The sequence below is a fragment of the Gracilinanus agilis genome, chromosome 3 (genome assembly GCF_016433145.1).
Source record: "Gracilinanus agilis isolate LMUSP501 chromosome 3, AgileGrace, whole genome shotgun sequence".
Taxonomy (NCBI): domain Eukaryota; kingdom Metazoa; phylum Chordata; class Mammalia; order Didelphimorphia; family Didelphidae; genus Gracilinanus; species Gracilinanus agilis.
In genome coordinates, this window is record NC_058132.1 from 188,117,455 (window position 1) to 188,131,164 (window position 13,710).

The window sequence follows — 13,710 nt, forward strand, 5'->3', positions numbered from 1 at the left end:
TTTTAAAGCATTTTTTTTAATTAGAGCAATTGATTTTTCCTTTTTCTCATCTTGTACTGGAAGTACATATATAATCATTATTTATCTTTTTTTTTTTAATTTTACAGCGATATAAGCTTCATTCAAACACCTGAAGAGCCTTGAGACTATAATTTAATACCTCTCTGATTCCAAGGAAAGGCACATGGTCAGAGACTTGACTGAGAATCTGCATGAATTGCAGGAGTTCTATGTCAATACTTGAAGGGCTTGAAAATTGGGGTTTGAGTCCTGGAGTCCCAGTCTTTTCTAAAACTTTAGAGGACGTGGGTCCCCTCAACTTAAATTCCTAGTGAAGCACCTAAGATTGGCTATCATTTAATGGCTCATTCCCTGAGAAGGTGCAGGGAAAAATCGGATCAAAGAAAGGCATTTCCCTTATTCCTCTATATATATATAGAGTAAATGTCAATTTTTCTGTAGTCCTGGCCCTAAATGGGTTATAGCATACTGCTTAAATCGCTTTCATTGGGCCTTGAATCAAAGGCCTGTTTATTTCCCCTACATTTTTTGCACATTTTACATTTCGTTCACAAGTTAATTTTTTCTCCTTTTTTTTTTGAATTTTATTCTTTTTATTTTTTTTTTATTTTTATTATTTCCTTTGCCAATTGATTTCGTGCACCCCCGTGACTCACTCAGCCATGCATCCTTGGCTGACCTTTTCAGGGGAGTTATGTGTCATTTAAAATTTTCCTCAGGGGGGTGTGTGTTAAGTTTTTATAATCACATATGTCTGAACTATAATCTATATTGCAAGTCAACTTTTTCTCCTTTAGAAATAACCTCAGGGGGGTAATGTTAATTCTCAGAAGAAAATGTATGTTTTGTAATCTATAATGTAAAGTTTAAATTCTTTAAAAGTAATTTCAGGATAAGGATTTTGCCATCTCCCCAGAATTCAGACGACGAACCTATTTGGTGGAGGCACCAAAAGATGCCTGAAGAGCCTTCACTGGATCATGAAGATCCAATTTGAACTTTGGGGCGCAGTTGATCTGAACTATGGGGTTGGATGCATTTATTTTGAATGGACAGTTTACGGGAGTTTAAGGGAGAGACTGCTCCCTTAATGGTTTTTTGTCAATGTACCGAACACTGGTTTTGTTCTTTCTCCCTTTTATCTCTAAATTATTACTATGGGGTTGGATGCATTTATTTTGAATGGACAGTTTATGGGAGTTTAAGGGAGAGACTGCTCCCTTAATGGTTTTTTGTCAATGTACCGAACACTGGTTTTGTTCTTTCTCCCTTTTATCTCTAAATTATTGTAAACTCTAATTTGATTATGTTTTCCTGATCCATTGGGGAGATTTATCTCCCAAAGGATCACGGGGGGTAATGTGTTAGTAAAAATCACCTGGGGTTCTATTTGGAAGGATTGAACCTCAATATAGTGTTTGACAAACTTCTGTGGACCTGTGGGGGTCCTTAAAACTACATTTCCCGTGGTCCAATGGATTTCCTGTTTTGGATTATGTATTCAAGGTGAGGGACTGTTTTAAATAGGGGGGAAGTGACTTTGAATGGTTTTTTTTTAGCTACCTGAGCGCGCGGAGAGGGAAAGGTAAATGGCTGAGGCGAGGTTTGAATAGGTTTCTTACAGGCACGTGGTCAATTTATCTCTATCAGCATGGCTTTTATTAAAATACTATTCTCCCTTTTCATCTTGGCCCTCATCATTTTTAATCATAACAAGACTTATGTCTTATTTATCTTCTTAATTGCCCAAGGACAGAGTACAATGTTCTGCAATAAATAAAGTTTTATGAAATGAAAATTAAAACTACACAGAAGACTTATGCAAGGAACAAAATTATTAAAAAAATTTTAACTCAACAAATGTATGAATACAAAATAAAAATCAATTAACTTCGAAAAGAATAGGCTTAAAACATATAAAGATGTACATAAAATTGGAAAAGGTTATAAACAACTTTTGGTACAGAGAAGAATGAACTAGAGATTGTGTGATCCATATCCAAATCTGTAAGAAAAATCTGTTACAAAAATATGGGGGTTTTTAAATTTTGTTCATGGCACTCTAATTTTTAATCAGTGTTTGGATTTTAGTGAAAATGAAAAATAAAGAAGACAGTTATACAGTATAAAGTTTCATTAAATTAGGCAAAAAAGAATGCAACTATGATCTAAACCAGCTGGTACACAGCACAACAAGCCAGACAATTAATATTCAAAGAAAGTATAAAATAATGATTTAGATCATGTCAATGCCTAAAACATCTTTTTTACTGGTATTTATTAGATTCTAACTGGTTTATTGAGGAACCATTTAAACTCAAGTCCATCTAAGGTGATTATCATTTTGGGGGAGGGGGAAGAAACATATTATAATATGTACCCACCACCATGGTAAGCACTTTACAAATATTTCATTTATCCTCATTATAAACCTAGGAGGCCAGGATTATTATCCCCATTTTACAGATGAAGAAACTAAAATAGACAGGTTTAGTGATTTGTCCACGATCACTCAGCTAGTAAGTGCCTGAGCCTGAATTGTAACTCAAGTCTTCCTGATGTCATACCCAGCATTCCATTCATTGCGCTACCTGCTTCCTATAGAATTTAAAGAACATCTCTCACTTGGCTACACTACTCTGGGACTTCTCTAATTTCTCTACCATTTCCCAGAAAGTTCATTATTGGGAAAACTTAACCATCATGCAAGATTCTATCAGCCTTGGTACTCTACCTCATCAACAACCTTCTATCCCTCTGACTAGAGGATGGAGCCATAAACTCCAAGACTCCATTTAAGGAAGGATCTGTGGAAATTTAATTAGCTTCGATTCAGACAGCTTCTGATCTCTCATCTGGCTGTGCTACTCTGGGACTTCTCTGACTTCCACCATGCCTCCATGTCAGTACCTCTTCCCCCTTACCTGCTTTTTAGCTTTCTCAGTGTTGTTTTCTTCTATAAGATTATAAGTCCTTTGAGGGCAAGAATTGTCTTTATTTTTTGAATTTGTATCTCAGATGCATAGCACAGTCCATGGCATATAGTAGGCACATAATAAATAGTTATTAACTAAACATTTTTTCTACTTCTTATCAATATTATTTCTACATCCTCTAATTTTTTTTTAATCTTGTCTGCAAGATAAATCTTGTTTTACTGGATATCATTTTAAGTTTTTATCCTCCAAATGTAGAAAATTTTAAATTAGTCTAAGGTGTCAAATCAATGAACATAAAACTGACAGAAGAAATACTAGTTTCTAAATTTAAATCTTTATGGGAAAAAATAAATGCACTTCATTTTATCCTTTTACAACTACCATTTTTCTCAAACACTGAAAGCAGCTCTTATGGCTTTAATATTCATATATCATTAGGAGGCCTGTATTAGGTAAAGAATTCAAAGAGAGAATATTTATCTTGCAAAGACAAAAAAATTACACTGTTCATTCTTCATAATAATCTGTTAAGATTCTATTGTCTTTAATATAAGTAGAGTTCTTACCATCATAAGCTCCCTAGCACATGCCTTAAACCAACATGTTTTCTTCTACTTTTTCTTTACCTGCCAGGGCCTAAAACACATAGACCAGACTGAATAATATTTGTGGCCTAGTGATACGCATAAGGCAAACCAAAGCTATCACTAAATTTTTAAAGAACTATATGAAAGAAAAGAACCAGTTCCTCTATAGAATAACATTCATATGCTCACAAGTCCCAGGAAAATCATTCCTCAAAAGTTATTTATCAGGAAGTCAGAAAACAGTAAAACAGTCAGCTGAGAGAAGAGTCTCTTAACTAGTAATGGATAAGCCACAAACTAGGTAGAAACAAAATCAAGAATATGTTTACCTTAGATACCATCTTCATGAAAACTCTATTTTGATCTTCTGCTGTTCCCATCTTTTCATTTTTAACCAAATCCTTTAGGCTTAAGTCATCATCATCATGAAAGTATCTGACACGCTCTTTATCTATGTGTGTTGTTACCTGTGAGGAAATGAATAATAACTTTGTCAGAATAAGAAATTCTCATATGTCAAAACAAATGCAAACATAACTTGAAGTTTGATTTGACATAAGATTGTTATAAATTTTTCTTCCTATATCTTATGCATATTGTCTATAAAATCTAACCACTTTATGATCATTCCATTGGTCACCAGCAATAATGGCAAGAGGAACTTCAAAGTTTATAAATGGCTTTATACATATATTACTCATTTCATCCTCACATCAACCTTGTGAGAAAGGTGCTATTATTATCACCATTTTATAGATGAAGAAATTGAAGTATGTGGGGCAGGATTTGAACTCAGGTCTTCCTTAATCAAAGTCCCAGACATCATCCCCTGTGGCACCTATGTATCCTAACATAATACAAGCAAGATATCTGCCTCTTCAATATTTTCAGTTTTTTTTTCTTTTCTGTATTCAAAATCTCCTTCAGGTCACAAGATCACATCTCAATCATTATGTTACCTTTCATTACCAAGCATGGTCCTTTGTACTAGAAATGTTTGTTGAACTGAAACAAAAATAGTATTCAAACTCAGGATGCCCCTCTAGTAAAAACAGTTCATATTGTAGGTAAAGAAGTGAAAAGATTTTTTCAATGCAATAAAAACTCAATAATAATAATAGCAAACATTTATGTAGCTTATTTATATGCCAGGCATTGTTCTAAGCGGTTTACAATTATCTCATTTGATTCTCACAACAACCCTGGAAGGTAGTAGCTATTCCAATTCCAATTTTACATATGAGTAAACTGAGGCAAACAGATTAAAGGACTGTAATTTTGTCTTTTCTCTGACTAAATATTGTGAATAATATGTTCCTGGAACCATTTGAAAACGAATAATATAACTCTTTATTTTATTCAATTGTCAAAAAAGATGAGGATAGCCCTCATATGATAAGCTACCTCATCATTCAATTGAAACTGCTCTCTCCAAAATTATCAATGATCTTAATTGTCAATTATAATGGTAATTTCTTAACATATATCTTTCTTGACCTCTATGTAGCCTTTGACACTGTCACTTTCTTCTCCTTTATTACTTTCTCTTCTCTCTAGGTTTTCACAACAGTAGTCTCTTCTACTCTGCCTTCTACCTATCTGACCATTTCTTCTCATTCTCTTCATCCAGATCATCTCTCCTAATAACGAGAGTCACTGAAAGTGCTGTCCTGGGCCTTCTTTTCTGCCTCTATACTATTTTGCTTAGTGATCTCATCAACTCTCCTGAAACCAATTATCATCTCTATACAGATAACCCTCAGATATTTTTATCTACTCCTAACCTCTTTCCTGACCTCCAGGCTTCTATCTTCTACTGACTCTTGGAGGTCTCAAACTCAATATAACCCAAAGTGATCTAATTATCTTTACCCCAAAACTTTCCCTTTTACCTAACTTCCCTAAGACTCCTTCAGGCGTCACCATTCTCTCTCCTCCCATTCAACTAAGCTTACAACCTAAGTGCCATCCCCAATTTCTCATTTTCTCTCACTCCCTTCATGCAATCAGATGTCAAATACTATCAATTCTGCCTTCCAAACACCTCTTATAAATGTCTCCTCTTTTCCTACACTGCCACAACACTGGTAAAAGCTCTTATCATATCACACTTGGATTCTTGCATTTGCCTACTAATTGGTTTTACTGTCTGTACTTTGTCTGCCTATGTACTTAATTAATATTGTATCACTGAGACACTATGTCAAATATAGTTGCATATAATCTCCTACTTATAAACACTCTAGAATAAACTTCTAGAATAAACATTTGAAAGCTTCCTCTCAAAAAAAAAAAGTTCCATGACAGCAAACATTTCATAATAAATTTGATGCAAAAAATGAGCCTCAAACAAATCAAAACTTTTACACTAAAAAGCATAGGCTTTGTATGAAAATTACCATCTGTTTTTTCCTTCTTCCTTCCTTAGGTTCTGATGGTACTCCTGGTGAACTTACAGGCCATGCCCTTCCAGAATGATCTGTTCTGACAAGGACCACCTCTTGTTCTTCTTGCATGCTTTCACCCTGTTATTGGGCATAGAGATAAGTTAAAAATACAAGACTAAGTATTTTTTTTCCTTAAGAGCTAAAAATAAATCATTAAGATTAATATTGTATATGTTTTGTAGATTTCTTAAAACTTTACAGTGTACAACTATAATTTCAAAATTGCATTGAAAACATGGTTTTTCATCTGAAATATAAAAATAAGATATATAGGCTGAAGGGTAAGGAAATTTGAACCTCATTGTGACATAAAAACGTGTTGAAACAAAAAATGTCAAAAATTTCTATCTACACTTACATTGAGAATGTATTACTATAAAGCACTTACCAGACACTGAATATGAATTTTCATCATTTTTCTCTAAAACTATTTTTTATACACTACTTTTAAAATCAAAACAAGGAAAAATGGCAGCAAAAGATCAGGATCTGAGAAACTATGATGACATTCTGAGTAACTTTCTTTTGAAAAATAACACGTTCATGTTTCTTATATAATTCAAATGGCAGCATTGAGAACTGCATAACATGTATAACTTTTCTTTAAAAATTGGTTAGCAAAAACATGGCCTTTACAGTATATGTCATAAGCAACTTAAAATATATTACAGACAAAAAATGTACTGGAAAATTTTTGACAAAAGAATTATGTGGGGATCAATAGTAAACTACTCTCCTGGCTCTCCTACTCCATTCACTCCATGACCTCCTCTCAATTCCTTAATAGATTTTTTTTCCCAAGGTTATGTACTCTGCTCTTTTTTCCTTTCCCATTATACTGTCTCTTTACAAACTCATTCATGTGTATATTTCAATCACCTGTATAGAAATGACTTTAAGATGTACACTCCCCAGACCTTACTTCTCACATAAATTATAGACTGATATATCTCTAACGGCTTACAGGACACTGCCAAATGTATATCCTAAATTTATTTTAACCTAGGTCTTTAAACACTATTTTAGAGTGTTTTAGAGAGTTTATATATATAGTGTACATTCTAGCACTTCAGCACATTAAGCATACTTTTGTAAAGATGGGGGATGGGACAAAAAGAGCCAGAAGAAGGCCGTTGTTGACAGTTACTGACAGCTGGCACGAGAGAGGATTCAGGGAGGCTCCGGAGGAGGAAGAAGGGAGAGGAGAACTTCTGGCAGAGGACTGAGAGAGGGAGGAGAAAATCTCAGCTCAAATCCAGTCCTGAGGGCTTCCTGAGGATCTTTCTTTGGACATTGAAACCCCGATTCCCTGGTCAAAGGCATCCCATCCCATTTCACCCAGCAAGACTTCAATCATCAAGTCAGCTAAGTTTGGGACTCCATTTTGGGAGAGATCTCTTGGGCTCCTCCCATTACCCAACCTTGCTGAGAGACCCCTTCCAGTCTAACTTACAATTGTAGAAAAGGATAGAAACAGAAACAGAAGAAGGGACAAGGGGGGAGACTCTTAGGAGTGGGAACCCCAAAGGTTCCCACCCGAGTGCCGGACTCCATAGAAATAGAGAAGAGGGCACCCCAAAATTCCTCTGCCCTTCACTCCCTTCCCCAATCCCTATATTGATATTAATAAAAGCCATTCATTAGATAACATTCCGGAGTGCCTGAGAGACGAGGGGGAGGGGAATCACAGCTTGGTCTGGCTGCCTCCATCTTGGAGCCAGACCACCCACTGAGAAGTTGACTAACCTCGAGGGAGGCTTGCATGAACCCCGCCCTCATTTAGAATCAGAATGGGGTACCCAATACCTCATCTTATAGGGAAGCCTCACCCCCTACTCCTGTGGGGCAGCACAACCATCCAGGTCACCCAGTTTAGAGGTGACACCCCCTTGAAGTCTCGGCAGTGCATATTCAGCGGGAGGGGAGAGCTAGACGAGTCTCACCTCCTAGACTTTCTCTCCCCTCTGTCATAACACTGGTTACTGGCTCTGTTTATTATTATACTTACTATTTAGAAACATATCCATAAATATATATAAAGTAACACCTTGCATTCTAATTCTTTTAATTAGCATGTAAAAAATAAACTTAAATTATCTTATTTTGACATCAGTCCAGCAAATACTACTATTGAAGACTACATTTTCAGTGAGGTCATTTAAATAGCAAAATGATTCTTACATTGGATAAGAGTGAAATTTATCTGAGGGCAACTAATGATTTCCAATCATTTCTTGTACTACAGTTAAATAAATATAACATTTCCAAATAGAAATTGTGTAACATAAGAAATTAAGGGTGTTGGGGGAGCAGCTAGGTGGTTACATTTCTTGGCTGTGTGACCCTGGGCAAGTCACTTGGCCCCCACTGCCAAGCCCTTATTGCTCTTCTTCCTTAGAACCAATATAAAGTATTGATTCTAGGATGAAAAGTAAAGGAAACAAAACAAAACAAAAGATTTTCAAAACATTGGATATCCTATAACTGAGTATTTTGTGACCTATTCAATCACTCCAATTTTCTTTCACCCAAATAAAAATTTCCCATTTGGTTGCTAGCTAAATATGCTTTGTTAATCTTTCAACAATTATAACAAATTCTAGCTATTGTCTTAATAACTTTTAGGAGATTAGCCTAAGCTTTAAATAGAGAAATCACTGTTAAATAGTCTAAAAAACTAGGTGGTCTATTAACTGGTCTTCAGACAAGGCTAAAAATCAACAATGATCTGTCATTTTTCTATCCATTTTATCTCATCATTCCATTCAACTCAAAATTTGGCATACTGGTACATAGCTTTTATGGCAAGAGCCAGTCCTAGAGTACAGCATACTTCTCACCACCATAAAATTATTTCAGAATTTCAAATAATTCTTATTGTATTATCCTTACTTCCCAAGTAAAATGTATTATAAGAATAAGATACAAAAATGTTCAACCTGATTTTATACTCAACAAAATAACAATCACAACAAAGTCTAATAGGCAATTCTATTAACATAGTCTATGAGTCCTCTACTTTGTAAAATATATAGCATGTAGTTACATCATTCTTTGTCTACTAAATAGCAATCATCATCATCTCACATTTGTATGGAATCTTAAGACTTACTAAGTGCTTTTGTCAACTCCTTTGGGCTTAAAAGAATTATAATGACTCAACTTTTAGTATCTAATTCATCTAAATTTTAGTATCTAATTAGTGTTTAATTCAATTTCAATTTAAGCAAATTCTGAATGAGGGCCAAGTACTGTGCTTGCCACTAAGAAGATGATCTGTGTCCTGAAGAATCTTAAAATCTATCAGGATATAAAATATGAACACAAAGTACTAAAACACAAAGTAAAAGAAGTATTAAAAATATAATGAAAGTTCAGAGAGAAGGGAAAATACTGAGCTAACATGAGTTTGAGAATAAAAAAATCAGTACAAAGATCATTTACCCTATTTCTAAGTAATGTGTATATGGTAATACACAGTATGTAAATAATGCATATTACAAATTCTCTCCATGTTTTGTTGCAACAAATTTGACTTTTCTCTTGAACTTCAATCAACTAATTCCATTTTCTCTACCTCATAAATCTTTATTAAGAACTGTCTATCATAATCAGTCTTCAATCAAATACTTAAGTACCTGTATTTTGAATAAAAATCAGATTGTTTTACTTCCTTTTATATTATACTACATTTAAACCCTACAACAAGAAAACAAAATGCTAGAACATATTGTATCACAATATGCCAAAAAAATTTTTAAGAAATGAAAGAATTTAATGTTAAGAATTAATGTGCTTTATAGAAAATATTTCCCCTTAAGTTACAAAAAAGAAAAATATCCCCCTAAAAAATTCTACTGGGATAATATCTCACTCTCCAAAAGGTTTTTAAAGTATCTTTTTTGCTTCTGTTCAAAATAGGACTTATTGTTCCTTTTCCACTTTTTGAAGGGGAAGACTCCCTTAAGAAAGTTCCAGAATAGTTCAGAAAGCCCTAGGGTAGAGACCTTAAAAGCAAAAGCAGGCAAGGACCAGTACTTCCAGTTGCAAAGGATGAGAGGTTCCTAAAGCTCTGTCCTGAGGTATCATAGGACATCCTGAAGCTTCAATAATCTAAAACTTTCAAATCCATGGAGACACCTAACCTTAAGAGGTATAAATCAGCACAGAAAACTTGAGGCCAGAATGAGATTATGCAGGATTGACTAACCCACCCAAAAGACAGCAAACAGAGACTGGTCTTGGCTCAAAGCTACAAATCAAGAAGTGAAGTTGGAGAGATGAATAAATCAAAGAAAGCACCCATGAGATAAAAATTATTGCAACTATAACTTTGTAAAAATTACAAGTAGAAGGTAAAGCCAAGATGGTAGAATATCAGGAAACAGTACAGCTTAGCTCCCCTCCACTAAACTCCTGCAAACAGACCTAGAAAATGTACCTGATTGGGAGTGAAACCACAGAATTGGGTTTTTTAAAACCCTTACTTTCTATCTTAGAATCAATACTGTGTATTGCTTCCAAGGCAGAAGAGTGGGAAGAGCTAGGCAATGGGAGTTAAGTGACTTGCCAAGATTTAAACCCAAGACCTCCTGTATTGCTTTCAATACACTGAACCACCTGGCTGCTCCCGATTGGGTAGTTTTAATTTTCGTTTCTCTTATTAGTAGTAATTAGGAGCATTCATTTATATAATTGTTTAACAGTTTGCAATTGTTCATTGATCTTTTTAAAAGCATTTGACAAGGCAAAAAAAGTAGTCATGGATATTAATATAATAAAACAAGGTGTCTCCCATGAAAATGTTGAAATTACTTTAGACTATAATAGGTGTAACTATCTCTGACAGCTATGATCTTAAGTAACGATTCCCTGATTTGAGTGAAGTGGGGAATAAAATAAGGATGTGCATTTTCCTCTATAGTATCCATCAGTGTCATATAAAATGGTTCAGACTCTTCTGCTTAGAGCCTAAACAAAATATAGATTTTATATTAATCACAAGGTTCTCCAAATGCTCTGATTCAGAGATGACACTGTTATGTCTTAGAAATTAGGAGCTAAAAGATACCTCAGAGACTATGTGATTCAATATCTTACTTTGCAAATGAAGAAACTGAGGCCAAAGAGTTTAAGTGATTTACCCAGTCACAAACGTGGCAGAACTAATATTAAAACTTAAGAGTCCTATGACACCAAATTCAGCATCCCTTTACATTCCATAATGCTACCTTCCCATGCTATGATTAGTTGGAACTTTAATCAACTTTTCCAAGATCCTAAGAAGATATTCCAAGTACTTGGAAGTTGTCATTTATAGAGGACAGATTAAATGTGTTCAGTAAAATTAAATGGAGAAGGTCAAAACTACAGAGAAGATTTCAACTCAGTGTGAAAAGAGAAAAAACTTCCTCAAAACTGGAACAGTCCAAAATTAGATGGGCTACTCTGAGTTCTAAATTCCAAAAAGTCTAGACCTCAAGAAAAACTAAAGAAAAAAAAAGGAGAAATAGGAAAAAAGCATTTCCAGATCTCAAATTATATTTGGTAATGCAAACAAAATAGAAAAGCTTATCCAAAGGATTAGACTTATCTAGCAAGAAATCAGAAAAAACTGAACTTGAAGACCAATTATTCAATAAAAACCAAAAACATAGGATTCTTACATTTAAAGTTGTAAGGGATCTTAGAGGTTAACCAGTCCAATGCCTTTATTTTAAAATGAGGAAATTGAGACCCAAGGACAATTAAGTAATTAAAAATCAGAGATAAGATGTAAACTCAGATCACAGAATCTGAGAGTCCAAGGATTAAGAAATTTTAACTATAATATAGTTTACAAGCAGTCATTCAGCCTCTGCTTAAACACCTCCAAGAAAAGCAAACTCACCACCTCTTGAGGAAGTCCATTTCTCTTTTGAATAGTTCTAAATATTAAAGTTTTCCTGATACCAAACATAAATTTTCCTCTTTTCAACTTTCATTTATTACTCATGGTTCCTTCCTCTAAATCAGAAAGAATTAAGTCCAATCCTGCTTCCACATGATAGCCCTGGCTGACCTCCCAGAACTTAATGAGGCTGCCAATAATCATATACCTCTGGTAATGGGGTCAGATAACTAAGACATATAGGGAAATAACACAAATATAAATTTCCAGGAGCAGTGGGCAAAGTAATGATTGGACCCAAAGATATGTGGCCAACAGATACAAACAATTCTCAAAAGAAGAACTATATACAACCACATTTTTAAAAATCACTCTAAATTGATAAAATAAGAGAAATACAATCAGAACTTTAGAATTTCACCTCATACCCAGTAAGTAGAAAAGATGTCAAAATATAGACATACTCAATGTTGAAGGAGTAGCAGAAAGACAAATACACATTAATACCATGTTGGTGAAATAGTAAATTGGTTTGGCCACTCTGGGAAATGATTTGGAATTATGTTCTAAAGTGTCTGAAATATCCATATTCCTTGACCCAAAGATCCTACTGCTAAGCATATAGTCCAAGTGGGTTAAAGACTAAAATGAAGGTCCCATACATGCCAAAATATTCACAGCAGTACATCTTATGGCAGCAAAGAACTAGAAACATAGTATTCTCCAAACACTGAGCAATGGTGAAACAAAATGTAGTAAATCAATGTTGTTGTTCAGTCGTTTTAGTTGTTGTCTGATTCTTCATGACTCCATTTGCAGTTTTCTGAGCAAAGATACTAGAGTGGTTCGCCATTTCCTTCTCCAGCTCATTATATAGAAGAGAAAACTGAGGACAATGGGGTTAAGTGATTTGGTCCAGGTTCATACAGGTAGAAGCCAGATATGAAATGAAGTTAAGTTTTTCTGAAACCAAGTCTGGCACTTTATCAATTATGACACCTAGCTGTTACTCATTGATTGGTAAATCAATATACTGCAATATTAATGTGCTATAAGAAATGAGGAATATGAAGAATACAGAGTTACAATGAAATGATAACAAATGTAGAAGAACCAAGAAATGACATACACAATGACAAGAGTATAGTCAGAAGGTAGAATAAAAGGAAACTAAACACTGTAACTATAATGACCAATCTTGGTCCCACAGAAGAATGAAGTAAATGCACTTTCCGACTTCATTCAGAAGTGGAAGGCCATGGGTGTGGAATGTTGAAGCCAATGTCAAATGTGGTTAATGTATTGGTTGGTTTTGCTAAGCTGCTTTTTTACTGTTTTAAAAAATATTTTTTAGAAGGGATGATTCCCTAGGTACAAGGAGGAAGGGTATATATTCAGAAATTAATATGATGTAAAAATAAAAAGTATCATTTTTAAAGGGCAAAAAAGTAGATGGATATATTAAGTCTTCAACACTAAGAGTCTTCAAGTAAAAGTTAAATGACAACTTGTCAGGGAGACTACAGAGAATAATCCTGCTCAATTCAATACAAATTATTAAGTGCCTACCACGTGCCTATTGCTGTTAGATAGGAACTGTATTAAGGGTCCCTAAGGTTCCCCAGTGCCCTAAAACTCTATGATTCTATAATAAGAACAGAAACAGAAGTGGGTAGAGCTTCTCTTGAAGCTTTCAGTTCTCCACTCAGACTAATTAAGTGTCCTTTGCAGAGGATCTCTCTCTCTCTCTCTCTCTCTTTCTCCATATATATATATATATATATGTGTGTGTGTGTGTGTGTGTGTGTGTGTGTGTATGTACGTAT

General features: G+C 34.6%; 1 protein-coding gene across 1 annotated transcript in view; it reads right to left on the reverse strand.

Annotated features, from left to right (window-relative positions):
- Positions 1 to 13,710, reverse strand: part of CWF19L2 (CWF19 like cell cycle control factor 2) — a 162,587-nt gene that overhangs the window by 59,784 nt on the left and 89,093 nt on the right. Inside the window, exons 13-14 of the mRNA XM_044669061.1 lie at positions 5,947 to 6,072; positions 3,877 to 4,014 (exon numbers count right to left, since the gene is read on the reverse strand). Of these exons, the coding sequence (XP_044524996.1) occupies positions 3,877 to 4,014; positions 5,947 to 6,072 (264 nt within the window). The remainder of the gene's footprint in view (positions 1 to 3,876; positions 4,015 to 5,946; positions 6,073 to 13,710) is intronic.